This window comes from Rissa tridactyla, chromosome 7, assembly GCF_028500815.1.
Source record: "Rissa tridactyla isolate bRisTri1 chromosome 7, bRisTri1.patW.cur.20221130, whole genome shotgun sequence".
Lineage (NCBI taxonomy): Eukaryota > Metazoa > Chordata > Aves > Charadriiformes > Laridae > Rissa > Rissa tridactyla.
The window spans coordinates 21,860,802-21,885,602 of record NC_071472.1 but is presented as its reverse complement, the minus strand read 5'-3'; the positions used below and the strand labels follow the sequence as shown (position 1 = coordinate 21,885,602).

The 24,801-nt window shown below is 38.3% G+C and overlaps 1 protein-coding gene across 1 annotated transcript in view; it reads left to right on the top strand.

Annotated features, from left to right (window-relative positions):
• STK39 (serine/threonine kinase 39) overlaps positions 1 to 24,801 on the top strand; it is a 102,343-nt gene that overhangs the window by 13,175 nt on the left and 64,367 nt on the right. Inside the window, exons 2-8 of the mRNA XM_054209989.1 lie at positions 10,323 to 10,435; positions 15,048 to 15,156; positions 16,490 to 16,631; positions 18,847 to 18,902; positions 23,710 to 23,819; positions 23,931 to 24,032; positions 24,215 to 24,348. Coding sequence (XP_054065964.1) covers positions 10,323 to 10,435; positions 15,048 to 15,156; positions 16,490 to 16,631; positions 18,847 to 18,902; positions 23,710 to 23,819; positions 23,931 to 24,032; positions 24,215 to 24,348 — 766 coding nt within the window. The remainder of the gene's footprint in view (positions 1 to 10,322; positions 10,436 to 15,047; positions 15,157 to 16,489; positions 16,632 to 18,846; positions 18,903 to 23,709; positions 23,820 to 23,930; positions 24,033 to 24,214; positions 24,349 to 24,801) is intronic.

The window sequence follows — 24,801 nt, the reverse complement described above, 5'->3', positions numbered from 1 at the left end:
AGAAGGGCTCAGGTGCTTCATAGCTTTCCTTCCCCCTCTCTGTCTTGTGAGCTAGGTTAACAGATAATAATACGTCTTACATGTGTGCCATTGTTACCTGTGGCTCAGTTCCTTGTTTTGGTCTTCTCAAGAGTTCTTTCAGAGAACTTTTACAAATGATCCATGCTCCTGCCAGCGTATTCTTTTACAGAATTAGACCTAATGACAACCTAGCAGGGTAGATCTTCCCTTTTTTACTTTATGTGCTGGGCTGAAATGGATTTAGTTAATTATTTTTCGTCATGCCCAAAGGAAAGTATTTCTTTAAATCTCTTTAAGTAATGGACTGTTATGTCTAATAGTAGTCATTGTTCAATGGCACAGGTATCTTCTAGACCATAAGTTTGGTGAATTCACAAGTTAACCTTTATACACTGATACGAAAATTTGAGGCATCTTAAGCATTCGTTAGGTAAGTACAACTAAGCAACCTCCTTGTTCTCTGATCTGATACATGCTATTTCTTGGTGGCATTGAATTCCCAATTCCTGTTCTGCAACTTTGGTAAATTTGAGTAAAATTAATATTAAAACAGAGCCTAGTTTATTTTACTCCTATGTATAATACCTGGTATCAATTTTTTTTTTTAACAATGGCAGCTCACATGGAGGGTAACGTGATTCACAGGAAAGATCATTCCAGGTATAGAACTTGACTTTTCACTGCTAAGTTCAGTTTCATACTCCTTAGTTCATTAAGCTCTTAATGAACTAAATTCATAATCACAACCTTGGAAAAATCATAGTGAAGGGATTATAAATGGACTAGGAATATAAAGTGGTGATAAGATACCTCAAGCAGACCTGAAAGCCATGGGACTTGTGAGGAAAACCTAACTTGTGCAAACTGGGACAGAGATACTTTCTTTGCATTTCACATTTGATGACCATTGAAATTCTTATGTTGTAGGTTTTAAGTAGCATATTTTACGAGAGATTTGATGTATTTTGGGGTCAGAACTGAATGTTTTTAGCTTGTTTATTTGTGGGTTTTTTTTAGGTTCAGTTGTATTTATTAATTTGTCTGTGTATGTTGGTTGTTCCCCCCCCCATACCCTTCTCTTTTAGCACATGTGAGCAGGATAATTTTGTGGTGTGCGAGAAGTAAATTCTGCACTAGAGAATAACATCTGTTTACTCCCAAGAATCTGTTAATCGAGCTTACCAGTTGTCACCTGTCACTAAGGGGACAGATATGTTCTTTTAGGGATCCTTGGCAGAATGATGATGGCACAAAATTGTAGTTACAATTAAAGCTTTATTTTCTCAAGAGGGTATTATGATTAGTATAGCACAGAATTTATGATTAGAACAGCACGGGATTTCTACAAGCAGAATCAATATAGTACAATTTGTAAGTATTGTAATACAGAATTTATATTATAACTTATGAATTCTAATCACCTAAGTAATACAGAGTTTATAATACAACTTAACTTATAATTTCTAATTACCTGGACCCTCGGCAGATCAGGTCAAGTATTAATACATGGTTTGTTGTATCAATATAACAATCATAATCTAGACTAGAAAATCATATAAAAGCATATGAGTCAGTCAGTCCTCGGAGGAAGCAGATGATGGTGGAGGCAACCCTGACCACCGAGGGTGCCGCAGCTCTGGTCCACGTTCCCTGCTTAAAACTTGTAACTGCTTGATTTTATGGACAGTGCTCTGTGTGCTGTTATGCTTCCCTGTTCTGTGATGGGGTCGCCACCACCACCACCAGCTTGGCTGGGTGCCTGGGACCTTCAAGGCCAGTAAGGAAGGGAGTAATCGGCCTGGTGCCCAGGAATGTTGAGGACAGTAGAGGGGGAAGAAGAAATCTGCTTGGTTTGTCTGCCTGGTTCACAGGACCTTCAGGGCCTGATAATAAGGGGAAAAGGAATCAATATGTGACCTGCTCAGTCACAGAGAATGGCTCCTTGCCTTATAAAATGGTGCTAGTTATGCTAACCTACATTACCAGGGGTTGGGAGCAGGGGCTGCCAGTCACACCAGTCTTATCCTGACACCTCCGCAAGGCAAATTCCAGTTCTGATAACTGCAAATTCTGAAATAGTGGTGATTGTGGATTTTTTTATATAAATATTTTCCACTTATAACAACACTTCTTATGAAGATGTTTGAGATGTGGAGCAGAACAAAAGGAATTTAATCTTAGGTAGTGTTAATAATATGGGGTTTGCCTAGACGGTCTAATTTGAGTTGCTATAGTTCCCTTTCAACTTCGTTATTTAGACGACTCATCTATTTTAAATGGCAAGTCAGGGAGAAGATAACACCTGCTGAAAGTGGACTGCTTTTGTTTAGGTTTTCCTTACCTGCTGTGGTGCTGACATTTCCTTGACGTGTATTGCTAATGAATGGGAAGATGCTCTCGTGCCAGGTCTGGAAATATACCAGGCTCCCTGTGAGCTCCATGACTGACACATAAGAGGACTCAAGGCCATGGAGTACTTAGTTAAAAGATAGATTTGGTGATGACACTCACAGATGGGCATTAAACTGCCTGGATGTTTGGCATCACTCCAATTTCCTTTCTAATGCATCTACACCTTTCTTTTGGTGTCAAGTACCAAGGTGTTTTTGGAGTATGTACGGCTTCCTATTCAAAGATGGGCAAAATCATAGAATGGTTTGGGTTGGAAGGGACCCTAAAGATCATCTAGTTCCAACGCCACTGCCATGGGCAGGGACACCTCCCACTAGACCAGGTTACTCAAAGCTCCATCCAACCTGTCCTTGAACACTTCCAGGGATGGGGCATCCACAGCTTCTCTGGGCAACCTCTTCCAGTGTCTCACCACCCTCACACTAAAAAGTTTCTTCTGAATAGCTAATCCAAATCTACCTTCTTTCAGTTTAAAACTGTTACCCCTCATCCTATCACTACACTCCCTGATGGGGAGAAGCATTGAGGTTATTTTCTGTTTCTGATGCAATGTGCTTCTAAAAGTCGATGCTCAACTTTGTTAGCACCTTCTCTTACCTATAAGACTTGAATTGCTTTGTAGGTACCTTCTTTAAAAAATGGGCAGGAATGTGTTTTTGTCATGTACCTTGTGTTATTTTTGTGATTGACAGGGCTGAAAGTTTTCCAGTGTTGAAATGCAGGGCTGTCAGGTAGGTTGCTAACCATGTCTGCTGCTGTGGTGTTGTCACTTCAATCGCTAACCATGATAGCACGGGGGGATAAAACTGTTCTGCACTATATGTAGTATATTGGATTGGAAAACTGGTAAGGGAGCTGGGATACTGACTGTCTTACTACTGCAGCTTCAAAGGCAAGCCTCTGTGCAGTATGTGACATGACTGCATGGGGGAACAGAATGTATTTCTCTAGCAGAGAGGCATGGCTTTATTTCTACCAAGCTTCAACAGAATGTGTGATCTTGATCCACCTGTAAATTATTGTTTCTCCCATGTGCTTAACAAACACAGTGACTATATTTATTGTGGTTCACTTATTTTACTTGTTTCAGTAGTTGCACTAAATATAGCCTCTCTGACAAATAAGGGGAACAAAAGAATCTCTCAGACTGAGACTTAACATCAGCACTTCTTGTCAGTCTCTCTTGGGAGAGCCGGGATGGGAACAGAGGGAGGGGCAGTCCTGAGGTCAGAGGAGATAGCGGGCGTAGCCTGTCTTTCTTTCCTCCCTTTCCAAACTGTGTGCTTATTGCCAGCTTTACTTGAATACCCCAAACACAGTTAATGGTCATCCTTGGACCTTCTAATCTGACTTTAATTTGTTGATGGCATTGTACCAAGCTGACAAGTGCTGACCTTTTTATGGCTGTAGGCGCAAGTCTCCTCACCAAGAAAGTGTCTGAAAGCAAAAAGCCATCACTTAGGCTGATACTTTATTTCAAAGCTGAACACGGTCACTATTAAATAAACCTGTGTCTAATCTAAATGTATCTGGATTCACTTTCTAGCCACAGATTTCTTTAATGCCTTTGTTAGAGTAAAGGTCTTTTAAAATTCTTTGAACTATGAGTGGTGGTGATAGCTGATTGTTCTTTAGATAAGACAGACATTTCAGAAGAGTTCCTTCAAAATAGTGTGTCTGGGCTCATTGGTGGAGGGAAGGAAGAGTTTTGCATTTTCCAGGTCATCGGTATAAGTTCTCCACTTTCTTGTACAGTATTGATTTGTCTCATTTCCTGAATAATTAATTTGTGATTGATAGTTATTTGCTGTACTCTGATGCTAGAAACCTCTGTATTCAAGAAGGTAGATTCCTGTTATGTGCTTTTCTCAGAAGAATTTCTTTATTCTGTTATACAGATTTGACAGGGAGGGAGTTGTAATATAGTACTGCATGGAAAACCTCTAAATATTTCCTATAATTTATCTAGCCAAAACATCTGATACAACCAGTCCTTTTACTATTTTAGTGAGGGTGGAGGGAAATAGAGATGAGTTCAAAAAGTTTAGTCATTCCCTCCTGCCTCTCTTTTTATTATACGTGGGGTTTTGTTGCTGATTGTGAGTCCCCCGGCTTTTCTTTAGTTCATGGAGAATGTGATGTCTGGTTAATGCTCAAGCTTGCTGTATCTTAGCCTTGGTACAGGTTGGCTCAATGCGTGTGTAGAAATTCTCTTGTAGATTTTCTATAATGAATAATTATTTTGATGTGGACGTTTAGGATACTTCTCTAAGATTTCAGTGGGATCACTGAAATATTTGTGGACCATTATCATCTTTGGGGAGTTTGAAAAGTAGTATGGGATAAGCTAGACCTCATAGACTTTGTGTAAGCTTCTCTCCCAAAAAAAGGTAAATAGAACAATTGAATAACCCAGTGATTCTATAGCCATAATGGTGATGTTTTTAAATGTCCAACTGCAGAACGAATTCATTTTGTATAGCTCCATGATGAATTAACGAGATTAATTGTTGAATGACGAAAATGCAGAAGTAGCAGTTCTATGTATGCACATAGATTTCATAGAACACTTAGTGTATTTTAAGTGAATTATGTCCTAGTCCTAATGGCTAGGATAAACAAACTAGTATCCAAGTGAGTTATAAGGGTGAGTTATAAGATTTGATCCCAGCATGAATTAAGAACACAAAGTGGGCAGAAATTGTTAGTAAATTGTATTTACATGGTTATCCTGAAGTTCTTAGAATGCAAGCATTTATGTTGTGTGAAGATGGAGAGAGAAATCATGAGTTCATTTTCTGTGAAGAAGTTCAGTTTCATAAAGTTTTAGGGTTTAGTATGGTGGCCTAAAGGAACATAGTGAGCTGAATTATAACTTATTTTTAAACAAAATGAGTAATACTGAAAGATCTCTTTTATATTGTGGGGTAAAAGCTAGAAACTGAAAGAAATTAAAGGTTCTTGTTTTCTGTTTCTTAACTGAAAGTACTGCTTTGCCGCCAACAGAATTGTTTCTTTCAAGACTGAAGAGGCTATTTCTGCACCATGCTGCCATGGCATATGTTCAAGTACTGATCAGTTCATAATACATACGTAGTAAATCTGGGAGTATGCTACACAACATTGCATGCAATGTACAACATATGCAACATAGCTTTCAAAGCTTGTATATAAGCACAGCTGCTTTGTATGTTGCATAAAAAAAAGCCGCATGTGTTTGAGTGGAAACCTAAGCTAGATTGCATTTGTGCAGGCACAGTTTGTATGCACAAGTGCATTCTGCTCTATGCAAAAGGAATCCTTCAGTTACACTGCATGTGAGATGCATTTAAGAATTACCTAGGTGACTGTTCTTCAGAACTGGACTGAGAGATTAAATAAAAATACTTTCATAGCTGCTTCATCCATTTTCATAGATTTTATTCTATTTAGTACTGGCTTCTTTTACAGACAATTACAATATAGTCTTGGATTTGAGGCTGACTTAAAATTTGTGTGCACTAATCAGCTCCATTTAATAGGAGGTTTCTATATGTTGGGGGAGCAGAAGAGGTATGTAAAAATGCAGATGGTATAGGTTGGTAAGTTAGAGTTTATATAGATTCTGAGATAAGGTATTTAGTGTTCTCCAATTCTGTCTGCTGTCTTACCTCTTCAGATACCTAGTCAACAAGAAATTACATCCTACTCTTCAGAGATTAGGCAGAAGAACCATGGGGTTGGGGAAGGTGTCTTTGGGTAGAGTGAAGGGACCTAGTGAATGCAGCGATCTTTAAAAGAGGTTTGTGTTGGAATACTGTGGAGTAACAATAAGCTACTAAAAAAAGACTTGGTAAATTATTATGCGATAATGAGGTAAATCAATTTTGTTTGCGAGGTGAGGAAGAAAATGGAAAGGAATACTTCTAGACCTATTTTGAATAGAGTTACTGTGCAGTGATGAATAAGTGGAAAGTGTTAGACCTTTATACATAACAGGGAATAAATGAAGTGTCACATGCTTGTATGAAGAAGGATATGTGCATGTGTGATCTGCATATGGTCTAGCCATCTCGCCTCCCTGTCTGTCTTTTTGAGACTTGGCTAGTGGAGGGTAGATAAAATGAAAACGTTAATGTCAGTTGTTGATCACACTTGTTCAAAGATCCTTCTTTTCTTTGCCAGCTGGAGACAGGTCCTGTGAGGGCAAAATTCCTGTTTAAAAAAAAAAAAAAAGAAGAAGAAAAACACCTTTATGCCAGATTTAGAAAAACTTGAAGGAACTTAATCAGATAAGCTTAAATCCTGGATGAGTATTTGTGTTTGTGGGGTTTTCGTGTGCTTTCTGTGAAGCACACGCAAAATGGAATACAGAATGTTGTTTTTACATTATATCCTCTAAGTGAAGTGTGGCCGTACGTAATAGCCCTTGAGAAGGTTTCTATTGCACAAACCCAAATAGTTAAAAGCTTTCTAATGGCTCTGCTGCACTGAGGGCAGGACAGTAGGGAGTGCATGGTTCATGGCATGAAGGAACAGGTTGGCTGAAAGGGCATGCTTACGCTAGAGAGAAGGGTGGCAGCAAAACCATGAGGACAAGATGAAACTCTGATTTGTTGCCTGTTGTGAAATGGGAGTAGTAGGCATCTTGTTGTGTTGGACTGAAATTGCGTTATTTCACTGCTAACTTTTGAAATTGGCAAAGAGAACTTGTCTGTAGCAGGAGAACGACTTTTCCAGTAATGGAAAAAACCCATCGTTCTTACAAAGCTGGTTTTTTGAGTCTGACCGCTGGTAATCCTTTGTTTTGTTCTTCTGCAGGAGACAGCTGGATGTAAAGGCTTCGTGGTTTATCCAACCTGAGCTTTCATTACACTAGATCAGTTTTGTATATAGAGACTGGATGCTAAAACCAGTCTGTGCTTTAGTTGTGGTGTAGTTAGTATGTTCTCTGCTGTGAGAGTTAGGTTTTTGGAAGACTCGTAAGGTTCAGCATACCTGAAGAAGTCATGCCTTCTGACAAGAAATGATTGACTGTAATCTATTCTATGCAATAGTTTTCTGTGACCCTAATTTGTTATGCTAAGTGGTTGTCTGTGACAATTTTATTTCACTGTATGATAGCGCATTACTTGTGGAGTCTGTTATCTCTCGACTGACATGCTTATCTGCATAGTCCTGTTTATAACAGCTACTCCTCTGGAACACTCCCCATTTCTACTTGTTTGGTAGACTAGAGAAGGACCTGTCTTTATTGACACAAAAGGAGTTTTCTGACCAAGTGGGGAAGTTGCAAATTTTCCTAGTCTTTACCCCCCATTGTTCACTTTGTGAGCTAGAGGAGGAGAGGGGAACATCTCCTAAGAGGAAGGAGGCATATAGCCACTAAGTGCCTAGCTCCTGCTTCAGTAATTGAAACCGCCTTTTCAAACGAGTTTTGTATGTAGACCCACTGAGAATGCAGGCTGCATGGATTGCCTTTACTATCAAAATACTATATTGTGTCAAGTATTCAAAAGACAGGAGAAAGAAGAAACCAAGGTAGATTGGCTTTATTCAAAACGTAGAAAGCTTTTTGCATTGTCAGTGCATCATATTCTGGTGGTGAAGAATATGCCACTGCAAGTCTTCTCCGTCTGAAGAGAAAACACGGGGAAATGCACCGAAAGGCTTCTCATATAAATAAATTTCGAACTCTTTGTGTCTTAAAATCTCACATCTCATCCTCTTTCAGTAAGCAAAAGAGGAACAGATCTTCAACTTGTGCATAAGGATAGCTCAGAATTAATTTTGCAATAAAGAGTTTTTAAATAGTAGCACATAGTCTTTGGTTTGGAACAGAACTTAAGCAAGTGATACAGTGGGGTGGGATCAGGGATGTGACAGGACTTTTTTTTTGTAACCTAATTTTTCTAAAATGTTTTGAAGTGTTACTTACTGTTATTAACTTGAGGAAGCAGTCAGGATTTCATCCTGCTGTTGGCTGAATAATTTTTCTGTGTGATTTTTCTGTTTGTCCTTTGTCTGGCCTTTGTATATAAATCCATTTTGAAAGTGAAGATCTGTTGTTTTTTCCTGCAAGTAGATAAAACTACTGGCATAGATGAAAAAGATACATGAAGGAAAATCTTGGTGTTTGTTTCTGTATCCTTAATAGCTAAAAACTTGGTTTCTTCCCCCTGTCTCAACCTACAATTGTGTATCCAAAGTAACAAGAGAATTTGTGTCTTGATGTCTACTGAATGAGAACTTCATTAAAGTGATGTAGATGAGTCTTACTTGAACTGAATTGTGCTGACTTGGTGGTTCCTTCCTTAAGATGTCTTACTTAATTTTTAAAATCTTTCTTAATTCTTTTATTACTTACATTATTGGAATTTTTAAAGGCTTTGTTCTGTAAGCAGACAGAACAGGACATGTCAATATTTGTCTGTGACCGCATCCTGCAAAAACATGACTGGTTTGTCCTGTTGAGACTTTTTTTTTTTTTAAGATGAGCTCAGAATTTTGTAATGAAATTCATACACGGAGTTAAAAAGCATTGTGATTTGAGTGAAAATGTCATATGAACAAACAGTACGTGAAAATAGCTAAGCAAATAGCAGTTAAAACATGGACAATAACTTTCAGTCATGAGGTATTGTCGGTGCTGTTTTCAGATGTGCAGAGGGAAAAGCTCTCAATTGTTCTTAAGTCGGCTGGTAACTGAATCCACGTTTGTAGAGCTTGACAACAAAAGGCTTTTTGTTCACAATTGGTATTCATCTAGGACATGCTAATTACTGAGCATAAATAGAACATGGTGCATGAGCAGGCCAATATAATGTGTTGCTCAATTTGTGACTTACCAGAAATCCATAATTTATATTAAAATAGTCAGAATTACAGGTAAGCTACTCGTCAAGGGATTTTTAGATTTCTGCATGAACGAGCATGATGTAATTGCTTGGAGAAGCACACACTGCTGTATTTGATGTGGCAGAAAGATGTGCAACCCGGGCAAAACTCTTTCTGAATATTACTTGCAATCATATAATTAATTTAGTCAGACAATACTGACTGTAGCAAGGCCAGTGGGTGCTTGATAAAAGAAACAACAAGACCTATGTACCCCTGCTATTTGCAAATAAAGCATACTAAAGAAAATTTTTCTAATGCTTTCCTCAAAACTTGTTCAGTTGTCCCAAGCTTTGTTGCCAGTGTAGTTGTATGATCATATGTGGTTTGCATGTCAAGTAAGCATGACTGACTTTCTTTGCTGGGCCATTCAGCAACATCTGTCGTATTGTTGGTGTGATACTTACACCTCCCTCGCTCTTCACAAGAATCAGAATGCTTTTTGTAGGATGTTACCGTAATCATGATGAATGAGCAGGAACACAGTTGAAACTGTAGGTTTGGCATGTACAACATTACTGATATTTTTCTGTTCTTTGCATAGTGGGAACAGAAACTTGGTTAAACAGGGACTGACCTGAAAGAACAGAAAGAAATAACACTTAATAAAGTACACACTCCCTGCCCCTCTGCGTAATGTTTTTAATTGTGTTAACTGTGCAAGTCACGTTCTTGACTAAAACAGATGTGTCCGAAGACAAAAGCGTAATGGTTTCCAAACTATATGAAATGCATTGAGGTGGCAGGTGTGACTTGATAAATGAGCATGTCATTTTTAGTTATTGGCTTGGGATTTTTTTGTGGAGTATGGAACAGAAACTTTGAGGGTTTTCTTCTCTATTTGAGAAGTGTGCAAGCTTTCTAGCCTAGTGGAAAGGTGAGCGTGTGGGGAAAGCACTGAAAAAGGATAAACAGCAGATTTTAAGTTCTTCATCAGCGTGCAGTTCTTATGTTGGTCGCTGGTTTAGACTCCTGTTACATTAAGACTGTGTTCCTTTTCTGCCCTTTTCCAGGTAGCGGTGCTACAGCAGTTGTCCAGGCAGCACTATGCAAACCCAGGCAAGAACGTGTAGCAATAAAGAGGATCAACTTAGAAAAATGCCAAACCAGTATGGATGAATTACTTGTAAGTAAATCAGAGTGGAACATATTACATGGAGGCTATCTTCTGTTTGGATTTTGGTTTTCGTTTGGTCCAAGAATGAGGGTAGAATTTTATGGAGGATAATAGTGAGGAAAAGATTTGAAAATCATCTGCAAGAAATATGCCCTTTCCCTAAAAACGTATTTTACTAATGTATGTTCTCTAATACCACAAAAGCAGGAATTGCAAATTTGGATCTTGAGATAACCAACTGCTGTGAACTGTGGGAAGAACCTTACCCCTTGCTTTCTGGAGGCTTGGTTTTCAAGAGATTACTGTCTGGTTGTCTATCTCTTCTTAATACCGAGGAAAGACACGTTTTCCTTTGGTTAAACACTGATTAAAAATATAAAGGTAAAATTTAGTAGGTCTCCTTAAAATGTCTAAAGCACCAAAACATGGCAAAACCTAGTTGTTGGATCATTTTGTAATGGTAACTTTTGAGGGGAAAAGTAGGAATGGCTACACTGCCACCTACACAAGGAAACTCTTGTTAAATCTAATAACACACATTTATCCGATAGGCCATAACAAGCCATTTGAGGAATGCTGTTTGTTTGGATCACTAATCAGAGGAGGAGGGGCCCTTCTTAAAAGGGACTGCAGTAGTTTTGCTCTGCACTGGTTATGGCAATCCAGACGAAGTCGCAGAGAACTGTTAAAAACTGAAACCTGTTGCTTTCTAATGCTCCTAGTCAGGTGCTTATAAGAGTAATGCATATTTATATATAGGCAGTGTAACAAGAGTTGAAGGACACAAGACCATTCCAAAAGTGAGAACACTCTCTTCTGTTCCGCAGGTTATACTACTGCCTAGAGACTGTGGGCTTTTTCTAATGCAGAAATTCCTGCCTCTGAAGGAAATGGTCTCCTCAGCAGGGAATTGCCAGTGCAAAAGATATCTTGAATTTGATACAGAGGGTATGGTCCATCCAGTTTCTTCAGATAAGATGGCTTGTTTACAGTGGAGGACCCAAAATGCTCTTCCCCTGATGATTGATGGCATTCACCTTCAGCTTATGTAGCAGCTTGTATGGGACATTGTTGTGTTTTTCTTAAAAGAGGATTGCAGTAGTGGAAGCTACGTCTGAGGTAGCGAGGCTTCTGTCAACTAAAAACTCAAAAGATAAATTCTGAAATGTGTTTAGAAAGAGACCAGCCCAAGGTGAGATGCTGTGCATGATATAATAACATCTACAGCCCATAGAGAACACTTCTATAAAACCAGAAATACTAATGATCGTAATATAAAATGGTCTAAATTTGATCTTTTTTGATTAGAATTTGAACTAATAATGGGAATTGAGAATTTAAAAGTTACAACAAATAAAACTAGACAAAACTGCCAAAAGTCTGGAAGAAATACCCAGGTGGTCTAGAGAAATAATTAGTTAGTTACCAGCTTGTACAAAGCTACCTTAGCAAGTGCTTGAGTATCTTTACTGCTGACGTGTCTCCACTGTCTCCCAAATAAGGCAATAGGTCTTCAATTTTTGGTCCCATATTGCTTTCTTTTGGTACGAGGATAACTGTCCATACGATCGTTTTTATTTTTTAACATAAGTCAATTTCTGCTTTTCTGTGTTTAGATTTTTTGTTTCTTTTATTTGTTGGTCTGTTTTGATCTGAACATGAATTCTGGCTTTCCAAGGTCCTGGTTAGGAGGTTTAAAAAAAAAAAAAAAGGGCCATGTTTCCTTTTATTTTTGTATGTGCATGCACACATGGGCATGCATACATAGAAATAATTATTTTTCTGTGAGGAAGTATACTTGCTTTGACTCAGTTCTAATAGATTTTAAAATTTTGTTTGAAAAGTAGAGATGTTATTCTGTAAAAGGGCATCATTGACCTTCAAAACTCTTGTTACAACTGTACTAACATTTTTATTTCAGTTGATAATACTTAGAATGCTCTTTCATTTTGGGTTTTTTTAACACCATTTTTGAGTCTGCTCAGTTTTCAATCACATATTTTTCTGATCAAGCAGTTTCCATTGGCACAGGGACGTTCTAAAACTCTGTCTGCCCTCTGAACATGCTGTTTTGTAAAATCCTGCTGCTGAGTGCTTATGGATGGTGTGCAAAGGCACCCTTTGCAAATTCTCAGCTGTGTGGCCTTCAGAGAAGTGGAAAATGCAGCAAGCCTGGTGCCCACGTAAGCAGACTTTGGGCCAGTGTCAATTAAAATAGAAGGGCAGTGGGGGAGGGAGTTTAAATAATACTAAGGTTACACAAACTGCCAAACTCCTGAAATTCAATACTCCGTTTCCTGCAACGTCCTGTGTTCTCAGTATTGTAAGCTAAATGTAACTTAACCCTATGAGCCAAGGAAAAAAGTTCCTGTCCTTAGGGTTGTCCTGATGGGGTATCTTCCCCCATCCCCTTACCTCCAGTTTTTTAATACAACCAACAATCTCAGCACTACAAACCAAAGAATATTCTACAGAATGGCTTATTTGATTGAATGGGTTTTCAAACAGCCGTACCCCGGGTATCCCTGGAGGAAGCCCCCGGGAAGCACCCACAGAGCTGTGGCACCTGCCTGGTCACTGGGGTCTGGACCTGTCCCTGTGGGCGCTGCAGCTGAGCACCGAAAGGAGCCGTCTCACAGTTGCTTATTAACTGTGTCACCCACCTGCCCTTAGGCCGACACACATTCTTCTGCAGCTCCTTGGTGAAACTGGATCAGGAATAACCTGGCCGAAAAGAAGTTAGTTTTTAACCCGGCTGTATTTCCTGATGCAGTGCACCAACGCTTGTGCTAGCACAAGGGAAGGAGAAGCAGAGGGAGAAACTTTATATTTTAAGTGCCATTATGGCTTTGGTGCTGTTGAGTTGATGAAGGTAGACAATATTCAAAGCACTTTCCAATTAAAGATTGTGAAGCTTACCACAGTCAAGTATTCACATTTTTGCACTGTTAACATGTTAGTAAAATAGATTAGGTGTATTTTTGCTTAGTAGTAGCAGGTAGATTTCTTGACCCATTGTTGTATTACCAGCATAGGAAAACAATAAAATGATGTAAGAAATTAAATAGTAATAAAGAGTGGGAGAGGCACATTTCAGATTCGGTATGGATAGCTGAATTCAGAACCTGAGGCAATAATTTGACTTGTGTTTAAGCTGACCTGCCTGGGTCAGCTGGGGAAATGTGCCCCACATAAATTTCTTCTGTTTTTGACCTACTGTCTCCTGGTGGGGGGAAGCTATTTTGCAAATTGCTGAGTTATTCACGCTCACTGCATGATTATCCAGGCTTTCATCCTTCTGTGGTTCAGGGCTCAGAAGTTGTCTAGGGAGGAAACTTTTGACAGCAGGACTAGCTGAAGTCCGTGTCAAACTACAGCCTGACTTAATAGTCACCAACATGTATCATGAGATTAAATCACAGTCTTTAATAGATATAATTAACTTTTTCTTAGAAAGTGGCTGTGATCTCGAGTGCATTGCAAATAACAGCAGCAAAAAACTCTCTTTCAGACACTTGCTGAATTGAGGTTGAAAGCTGAAAATGGCATCTGTGGCAGCTTTAACCAATCTTAAGTGGGACTGCCAAAGTGCCTGCCTTGCACCAGGGCTGGTGAGTCAGCGTGTAACATGGTCCACCTGAAAGCAGTTGCTTTTCAGGGAGGGAGAGGAGGTGGAAGAGTTTGGTTTTTAGCTGAATTGGCTCCCCGACTGGCTCACCCTCCAGGACCATGTCCTTTAGCACTAGGGATGGATCTGTGTGGCCAGCGGCAGAGAGGGAGAGGCTGGATTGTGGGAGCTTAAGTTGGTGCGAGGCCAAACCCTCTAGTACAAAGGAGGCCTAAAGGCTTCTACATAAAGGATTGGCAGGATAGTGAGAGCTGCCGGAAAGGTGTTAGAGAACAACTGTGTGAAAGAGTGAATAGAAAAAGGACTCCGTTTGAAATAACAGATACAAGGCAGTCATTCTTAATGCGTACAGCTGTGGCGTGTCATAGATGGTGTTACTTGGTAGTGCCACGTTGTGCATCTGTTGGTGACTGCTCCTCTACTCAGTTGTTTCCTCCGACTTTTGGTCTCTAATGCTGCTTTTTCCTCTTGCACTTCTGTTTGATTGCGTGGCTCTGGTGTCCGCCTGTCCATCCTACAGTAGCTGAGACAGTGGTGCTGTGTCCTTTGTCCGACAGCTTCCTTCCTCCTTTCCCAGCTGCTCCCATTCTACTCTCTTTCATATCCCTTTTGAACAGGAAAGGCAGTAGGTTTTGATCTTTCCTTGCGTTTTGTTGTCCAGCCTGTACCCATGCCTTCAGTTCTTGGAAACTGTTCATTCTTCATTGCTCGCTCTGAATTTGGGACTTTAACAATAATTTTTTTGCTGCTCTCAGAAGAAAATTGCGGTAGTTAGGCCTGTATCTCCTTGCCAAGCCTCCCTCGTGTTCTTTGCAATAGCGTTTTGTCTTGCATGCAGATCTATAGATAAATTGAAATGTTTTGGTGCCTTGATGCATATTCTGTGCATACTTCAGTTCTGTTCTAGTATTTCACTTTGGAAATTAAACTTTCTCTCTATACAAGCAGAACTGATAGCTGGCTGTGTTATGCTGGGCTTTGTATTTCTTACAGAAAGAAATTCAAGCAATGAGTCAATGCAATCACCCCAATGTGGTGACCTATTACACATCGTTTGTGGTGAAGGATGAACTTTGGCTGGTTATGAAGCTGTTAAGTGGTGGTAAGTTACTGATTTCACGTGTTTAGCTGCAAGGAAATTGTATGTTGTTTTTTTTTTTTTTCTAATGTACCTTGTTTGGGTTAATTGACCTAAACCAAATAAGGAGAGGGGAGAGAGACTACATAGGATGAACCTTGAGACACAGGTGTGTTATAGCAAGAATGTGCAAGCTTAAAGAGTTTGTGTATGTACAGGCTAAGAATTACTTGAGATAAATTGTGTTGATCTAGCTACTGTAATTTTTTTATTCTGAATCAATATATTAAAATTCTCTATCAAGGTTGCATAGGGAAAACTGATGAGAGTTAAGTCACTTCTCTGTGTGTCCTTTTTTTGAGTTTCTCTAGAATCCACTCTGTTTTTTGTGAAAATGCATATATTTCTTATTTCATAATGAGTGTTTCTCATTCCTTATACAAGGAAGATTCTTCTTTGGACAGGTGTTAAACACGTTGCATCCCTTTTATTGCTTAAACTAACCAAACACTCATTACAGTTTTGATGGTTAATGGTATAAAAATCTTACTTGGTTCTGGGAGAAGAAAAAAGAGCTGAGCTGAATGTGCTTGTGGCTTAGAGAAGCGAGGCTCCAAAATAATATGTGGTGGTCCTGGTTGCTACATGATATTCTTCAAGATTAGTCTTGATGGCAGCAGACTGCTGCACCGTCATCCTAGAAAGCAAGGACAGGAAGTGCTCATAAAATAACGCTTGTTATATCACATTTGATTGATTTGTTCGTTGCAATCAAAAGCAAGCATAGACCCTGAGAGAAACCAGTGATTCATGACAGGAATTTACTGTGAGCTGTTGAAAAAAGCTTGTATTAAAACAAAACGTTGCTGTTAGATTCCTTGAGATTTATAACTGAAGTTCAGTGTCAAGCTGGTGTTACTAGGGATGTTGTCGTCATTTGTTTGGAGAGAATATCTCCTTCCAGTCTTGCAGCTGCATGTTTACGTGCATGTTGTGAACATGTGAACTATGAACTAAGCTGGATAATAAACCAAAACGTTTGCTGCACATGTCTTTTTAAATGTGGGATGCTCCTGAATTTTTAATAAATGGTAGGTTAGCAAGCTGTTAGCAGATCTTTCTAACGAATCATTGAGTGTTACAGTATTCTTGACAAAAAAACAGTGCTTTGTTTCTTGTTTGAACGAGGTAACAGTGTGTCTTATTCAGAGTGCTAGTTACATGTGGTCTTCACACACATATGCAAAGATTTAAATAGCAGTAGCACAGAAAGAATGAAGAAATAAAATTTTCTCAAGAATCTGATATGATAATGCTGTACATGTGTTTTCTTTTCTTTTCTGGATGTGCAATATAGGTTCAATGCTTGATATAATAAAGTATATTGTCAACAGAGGAGAGCACAAAAATGGTGTCCTTGAAGAACCAATAATAGCAACGATTCTAAAAGAAGTTTTGGAGGGCTTAGACTATCTACACAGGAATGGGCAAATTCACAGGTAGGAGCATATACACAGTGAAAAGCATTTTCAAAGTTGAGTATATAGTTTGTTGATACTGGTCAGCTGCAGTTGCTTGGCTGAATTGTGTTGCCTCTCACATACTGCAAATGCGCTTAGTAATTATCAAATGATAACACTAGGGCGGATGCTGTAATCTTGACTGCAGTTTGTCCCTAGTACATGCCTGTCTATCTGTCTTATAGTTAGGATAGGTCTGTGCTGCACTAAGTATGCCAGAATGTCATCTATACTCCTGTGCCTGCTGGTACTCCAAGAAGCTAATCTAAATCTAGTTTATGTGATATGGGCTGTGACTTGGTTATTGTGTTGCCCAGTAAATCTGTAATCTTGGGCATTTGGGCACTGCTGTATAAATGTGAAACTTACTTTTTCCTGATAATCAGTAATGTGTATTACAGATCTCTCTTTATGACGACACATGAAGCTGGGGTTGGTGCTGTGGAAAGTCACCTCGGGGTATATGTGTCTAGTGATTGTTGCCTTCTTTATATTCTGTCTCCATTGACTTCCTCAGTGTAAATTGTGCAGATCCTCCGGGGTGATATGTACATATCTGCTGTAGCAATCCACAGGTTGCTTCCACTGTTTGGGTGTTGGAATTGTTGTACTCCGACCTCCCTAATCAATTTTACTGAGGTGAATTTGCCTTTTAAGGAAGGTGCCTACAACAGGTGCTCTCTCCCTGTTTCAAGCATTGGCCTTTTGTAAGGGAATCTTTCAAACAAAGACCAGATTCACAGCAGACAGAACTCTGAGAATGGAGGTAGTGCAGATGTAGCACAGTAATTGTTCTTTATGTGTACTTCTTATGTCTCATCTTATAATGAACTGCCTCTGATGTAAATCAAGAACTATTTCCTCCTTTTGCAGAAAGAAAATTGAGATAAATGGAGAAATAAAGAACAATTATCTTGACTTCTGGTCTGGAATGCCAAAGATCTGCCTCAAACCTTAATTCATAGTCTTCTGTTAAACTGATATTGTTGCGGAAGGAACGTTCGTTAACTTTTAAGGATAACAGGACCCTTTGAGGTCGGATTTGGGAATTCTCTTTGTCTATTCTTAAAGGACCTTAAAAAAGATAAAAAGAGATCTATTTGTTACATCTGAGATTTCTCCTTTTTTATAACATCTAATTTGTAAACTGTGCAGTACCACAGAAGTCCTGTTCAAGAAGATACAGTGTGCATTCCTTTTCCCACGTACATTGTAGGTGAGAGCTGTGTAGTTCAGGGAATGCAGTATCAGGTATTACTTGCCAGTTGGAGATGTTTACAAAATTGTTCTGGGATTTTTTTTCTGTTGTTTTGATACATCCTTTTTTATATATAAGGAAACAGGTTATGTTGACTTTCAGTAGCAAGGTGTTAATTATTTTCACTAAATCTTGGAATGAGAGATGTCCTCAAATTCTTGATGTTTAAGATATGTTCTGTGTGAAAGATTTATCCTGTGCATTAAGAATGGGATGCATGTTTCTACAAAACAAAACAACCTGCACTAAAAAAAAAACAACAAAAAAGCCAAAAACAGCCAGAAAGATTTCTTCTTAATGTTATATGCGAATAGTGTGTTAGATGGATATAGCTGACTGTCAAGGACATGCTGAATTTTTGAGGGATTCAGTGTCAAGTGACTTTTCATCATGGTACGCTATAGCAAAATACTGTTGCTATTCGTGAGCTTTAATAGCTTCATTGGGTAGAAATCTACAGTATATTTACCTTTTTTGAAGATTGGTATCTTCTCTGATGAGATCAAAGAGTATAAAAAACTTTTGCAACTTTTCTTTTTGAGTAGTGGTGCAGTTGGATGTGAGAAAGCATTAGTTCTTGCTTTAAAGCTCTGAAAGATCGCAGTTTGTGAGATTTACTTATAAAAGGCGGTAAAACAGACTTTGCACCTAAATATTTCTGTTCTCAAAATCTATACCTAAATTCTGCTCATTTTGTGCCAAAGCTGAATTTGGGTCCTTTTATACAAGAGAGCTGGAGTTTGAGAGTCTGAGTTCTGTACTCTATTTTAATTGTAAACCAGTTATATTTTATACTTCAGTTCCTGCTTCTGTCTCTTAATTTTAAAATACTATCTTGTGAAACGAATTAGTATGCAATATTTATTTCTTTATTTACATAAAATGTGCACATATGTACTTTCATACATAAAAGTAACCTCTGTTTGTACATTCTAGAGATTTGAAGGCTGGCAACATTCTTCTGGGTGAAGATGGCTCTGTACAAATAGCAGGTAATGGTGGTGGTAGAGTAATGGCTAAATAAAAGAAAAAGGTAATTGCAGCTGTATTAGAGGCAACAGATAAAAGTTTTCTGTTGGCTTTTAACTGTTCCTTCTGGAGTGCTGTAGCTGCAACTTAACCGATTTCAGGCTTCTTGATTAATGATACATGATTTAGAAATTCCTCAATGTAAAAGGAGACTTTTTAATGTCCTTTTAATGTTTCCTTATATGTTTGATGGAACGCAGGAAAAAATATTGATTAAACAGCTTGCTGTTAATAAACTGTTCAAGTTTATTTAATTTATTACTACAAGTGATTATGATAGTTCTTGAGAATTCAAAAATCTGTACTGCCCTTCACGAGCATGCTGGCTGTAACTTAACTAGTCACTGAGATAGATGAGAGAGATCTCACCGAAAGTAATTTTTGGCATTTCTACCATTTATTTTGCAAGGGTATCGATTGGATACAGTTTAGCATCTTAAATACCCTATGAATGTATCTATATGTTTCTTGAGTGGTAGTCTGTAAGAATCAAATTATTTGGTCTTTATAAGAGCTTAAGTACTGAGCAAGGCCCCATATCCCATCTCTCAAGTTAGTATCAGATACCTGGAAAATAGAGCGAGCAGGTGGTGATACCCATCCCCTCTCCCAGCACACTCCTAGGCCTTTCACAATTTATAGCCCGTGACTCAGCGATGGAAGCTTTGTGTTTAGTAGCCCTCAGTAATAAAAATGGCTATAGCCAAAAGTTCTTTTTTATATAAATAGTGCTTTCAAAGTACCGTGTTAACGTATATTTTGAGGGCTTTAATATGCCAGTGTCTGAAGTCTATGAAACTGGACAGGCAAAGATTGGCTAGTAGATGAACTATTTACTAATTGGAGCTGGTTTAAGTCTTCTGTTTTGAGTTCAAGACTTTTTAAAGTAGTTAGTCAATTTTACAGACTTGAATTTTAGGAATATACTTAATTTTTATTTATTCACTTGATTATACCCTACAGTTGTCTTTACTTTGTATAGCACTTTGGGCAACTGCTGACATTCTAGGTCTATGTTGTTCAAGTATTTTTAGATCATCTCATATTGTAAAGGAGTAGATGTCCAGACAACTTAATTAAAAATAATAAAAATATCTTAAAAGTTGAAAGATAAAAATCTCATGAGCCATCTGAACTAAAGCTGTTGACTTTACATTGTTTTTTTCACACATAATGAAATTTACTCTTCCAGTAATCAGATAACGTTCAAACAACAAGTTCATTTATTCCTTTCTAGTTCAGCTTCAGGGCTTGGTTTCATGACCTTTTCCTCCTTTTAGCTGTAGGCATCTTAATGAGTAAGGCTTTAATTGTGCTGCTAGGGCGTTCAGGGCATGCAGGACTGAGGAAGTTCAGTGGCTGGATAGATACGTGAATTGTGTCTTTCTGTGATGCGTTATTTCAATACTAGGTTATTTCCAATCTTCAGGCGAAAAGTGCAGCAGTGTCAAACTTGTTTCTTTGTTGGTGTGGGGCTGTTCTGTTTGGGACAGCCAAACATTGCACATTAACTGAAAGCCGATTCTGAATGTCAAAGAGACTGAAATTCATTCTTTTTACATCTTTTTGCCTTGACAAAGTAAAAATCTCCTTTCATCTTTGGAGAGCGGGTAACTAATAATTTTGCTTCTTTTTATTTGCTAGAAGAACATAGATTCTTTTGGCTGCTCATTCTTCCGCATACCAAGCTTCTATGGTGAAAAGATGTATCCATAGCACACACTCCTAATATATATGACGAGTAATATTTGAAGACACAGTTATCCACTAGCATTTCTGGGTTGTAAGGGGCTCACAAAGGAAGCTCAGCCCATTGTTTCTCTGACAAAAGATTTTGTGCAGAGCATACATTCTCCAAAGAATTGGGATAGCTCTAAGGAGACCTCTGATTATGGACCTCAGAGGCTCTGCACAGAGAATCTGCTCAGTCTTGGTGGGAAAGAGGAAAATACACATCTTTTTGTTTTGTTTAAATGGGGGAGACTTATTTTTAAAGTACAAAATTCCTCTGTACAGAGCAGGAAACTCAATTTATTCACAAATACAGTGTTAAATAGTCACTGCAGTTTCTCAGCTTCAACATTCTGCTTAAAACTATTGGGACTGTAACACCTGGTGCTTTGGGCAAACAAGATGATTGGTACTTCTTCAGGCTTTCAGTCTTCTAAGCCTGAATTGCCTGGGAAAGGTCAAAATATCAAAGATATGTGAGATGGGGTAAGGAGCATATAGCACAGGCCAATCCTACACAGAGGTTGGTGGTAGTGTAGAAGCTATGGGCTGTATGATGTGTCAAGAAATTACAGTTTCAATAAAATTAGTCAGAAGAAGAACGTGCACTTTGAGGACTCTAAGCAGAAGATCCTGCTTTCCAGTTGGGTGTGTAGGTGTCTGTGTGAACTTACCCATTGTACCAGTGGTTCCTCAGGATGTTCACTCCTGTGGTAATCCATACCCACAGAAATGTTTGGAAAAGATCTGGTTAAAAACAGGCAGAGACTTTGTCTCAGATACTCAAGCCAGATGGAGGAGAAAGATTTATCAGGGACAATTGTTTGGCAGCCCAGGCGTTCCTTGGCTGCCCCCATTCTCACAGGAGCTTGATGCTTTATTTCTCTCCCAATCTTAACTGTAACGCTACACATGGCCTTGGCTGAGCCTTAGGCTAAGGCTGAGCCTTAGGCAGCCTTAGGCTGCTTAGTCTGCAGCCACTGTCAAGGTGAGAAAGTTATGGGAGAAATGTTTTTGCAGCCTGTGCCTTCCCTTAGTAGGCTCCTTGCAGCCCAGCTCCCTTGGAGACCATAGGCATTGTCTCTCTCCCAACCCTATGCCTAACACTAACTTGATGTTGGCCTTGGTTGAAGCTTGGCCAAGTGCCCAGCCCTGGCTGAGCTGAAAAAGGTGTTAGGGAATAAATGATTCGTTGGCTATGCTTATTTGTGCTTTACTAATACATTTAAATCAGGGCTCTTCATTAAATTTGTTTTTTCTTTGGTATTAGCTGTGACTTTTAGTGCCTAAAACTGCTGAGTTGTTCAGCTCTTTCCTTGTAATACATTTCCCTTTCCTCTTTACGTTAACTTGTTCTCAAGAATACTTTGTCTCCTATGTGATAGGAAGCTTGTCACTGTAGGTCATCTCTTCTTTTAAATAACCTGCGTTTGTGAAAGCTGTGCCTGGGATGGGAAATTAAAGTCTTGTTTTTATTGAGTAGCTATCAAAGCGTTCTTTCCCTCAGTAAACATACGACAGTGTTTCAGTAGTATTATAGTGAAATACTCAATTAAATACTCATCGCATCTTTCTCAGTGAGGTGTTGCAACATTTCATTTTGAAGCTTGTGCAAGAAGAGATTTTACTTAGTTTTTGGTTGTGGTTTTTTTTATTGTCATCCCGCACCCGTTTATATTTCTTGTTTGTTGTCCTTTTCAAAATTAATGTTATGTTAATAGGGAAAACAGCAGTAGGGGAGCAAAGGTTAAGTCAGGATTTTAGCTGTGTATCTCTGTTCCTGAAAGGACATGTGAGCAGTTGTCCAATACAGACTATTTATCTTTGGTACTGAAAGGACATTAATTTTTTTCCATATCTATCTTTATTTATTTATTTTTTTTCTTTCTGCCTATTCAGCTTTTCCTTATAGGTAATAGTTCCTCTTCAGAAAACTGTCAATAATACCAGCATTGATTTTTAGGGCAGTAAAAACTCAGAAGCAGGTGTTTCTGAAGCTGTTCATTCTTTTCAGAAATACAAACAAAACCTGTCTATTCTATAACCTACAAATTTTTGGGAAAAAAAATTTTTGTTTTTTTATTCATCAGGCAATCTGCAGGGAAAATTAAAGAATATTGCTTGAAGTTGGCTTCTTAATTGTCTACTGTATTTCTGTGTGTTTTAGCAATGTAGAAGAGGTCCAGAATTTGAGTCTGTGACGCTTAGTGGCTGTATAGTGGAAAGTAAGGATAAACCTACGTTTTATGGAATTGCTGATCTTTTTAAATTTTTTTTTTCCAACCTTAAAATCAGGGAACAACAGTAAAATAAAAATTGAAGTAGGTCTATACTAAAGCACTTGATTTCAGTGTAACTGGATTGTAAATAGCACAGTCTAAAATACTCTTCACAAAGCTCCACTCAAAATGACAGTATTTCTCCGTACACTGGTAATCTGCTCTTTCTTCCATTTATCCCCTACCTCTCCCAGAACAGCTGTCACTGACATGGTGGCTAGTTAACAGAACATGAAGGTTTTTTGCTATTTTGGAATTTAGAAAAAACTATTCATGTCATGGTCTACTATTAAATATATATTGTTGATCACTTTGATTATCTTTGATTTGTCAAATCTCCGTAAGTGTTTAAGTTATATGTAGTATTCCCTCGTGTTTAAATTGCATTCAGATGTAGTAGCTATAGTGTAGGTAGCTCCTTATCTTTGAATAATAGCAGGGGCAAATCTTTCAAACTTTGGTTCAAAGTGCACGTTTGAAAACCTTAAGTGACAGATGTACTGGAGTCCTTTTAACCATATTGAGAAAGACGCATACTAGGGGGTTAAACTTGAGGGAGTCCTAGTGCAGATCTCCCAGCTAAAACTATACTGTTTGTTCTGTAGCATTTCAAGAACAGTGTGTCATGAAGCAAAGGTAAGCTCTGCAATGGAGAGTTTCTATAAGTAGACCTTTATGAACTGACTTCATTTCTAAAGTGTAAAACTTTTGCTTTGTTATTGGTAGTTTAACAGATTTCAACCTTTTCCCCCCTTCCCAGATTTTGGCGTTAGTGCATTTTTAGCAACGGGAGGTGATGTTACTCGTAACAAAGTAAGGAAAACATTTGTTGGTACTCCATGTTGGATGGCCCCTGAAGTAATGGAGCAGGTATTCCTAGTGTTAAAAATTTTTTTTTTAAAATAAATGAATATATTTAGTCTTTAACTTTTGGAACTTGAGACATCACCACCTTGTTTTTCCTTTCTGGTTCTATTCCAGGTGCGAGGTTATGACTTCAAGGCTGACATGTGGAGTTTTGGGATAACAGCCATTGAGTTAGCAACAGGAGCAGCACCTTATCACAAATATCCTCCTATGAAAGTAACGATCACTTTGTATTACTTTGTATTATTAATGCTGCTAGACAGTCAGCTCTACTTCATTTTCAGTAGCAACTAAAATATCTAAATATACATATTCTATGGAATATTTATTCTCTTTTAATTTCCATGTGTTTTTGAATTGATTTTGCTTACAGTACCTCTTTTTTGGGTTTACTGTAGGTGTTAATGCTGACACTTCAAAATGACCCGCCCACTTTAGAGACAGGTGTAGAAGACAAGGAGATGATGAAAAAGTATGGCAAATCCTTTAGAAAACTAATTTCATTATGCCTTCAAAAAGATCCTTCCAAAAGGTAGGTCATTATTGCCCTGTACAGTGGAATTATTTTTTTAAATATACAGACTGCTTAAAGTTCCAGTGTTTAAACAGCACCTTTAAACGTATGATTTGAATTTTGTAAATAGCAGCCTTTAGTCATCTTCATCTGGGGAGAAGAAAATACCTCTTAGCTGTCACTTAAGTTTTCTTCTGAGTTGTTAACCTAATTTATTTATACTTAAATATACTGTTGAATTAAACTCTGATCAAACAAAAGTCCTAGCTCTACATCTTAATTTATCATCTGAGGCAAGATAGATTGCTGGATATTGTGTGTAAGTCTAACAAGACTGTTCAGATTGGTTGTACAGAATTGTTGGTAACCAAGCATACCAGTCTCTTGGCCTTTAAAATAAATTAAAAATAAATAATTTTATGTTGATTTTTATCATTTTGTGACATAAGCTTAGTACTGCCTTAATTTGGA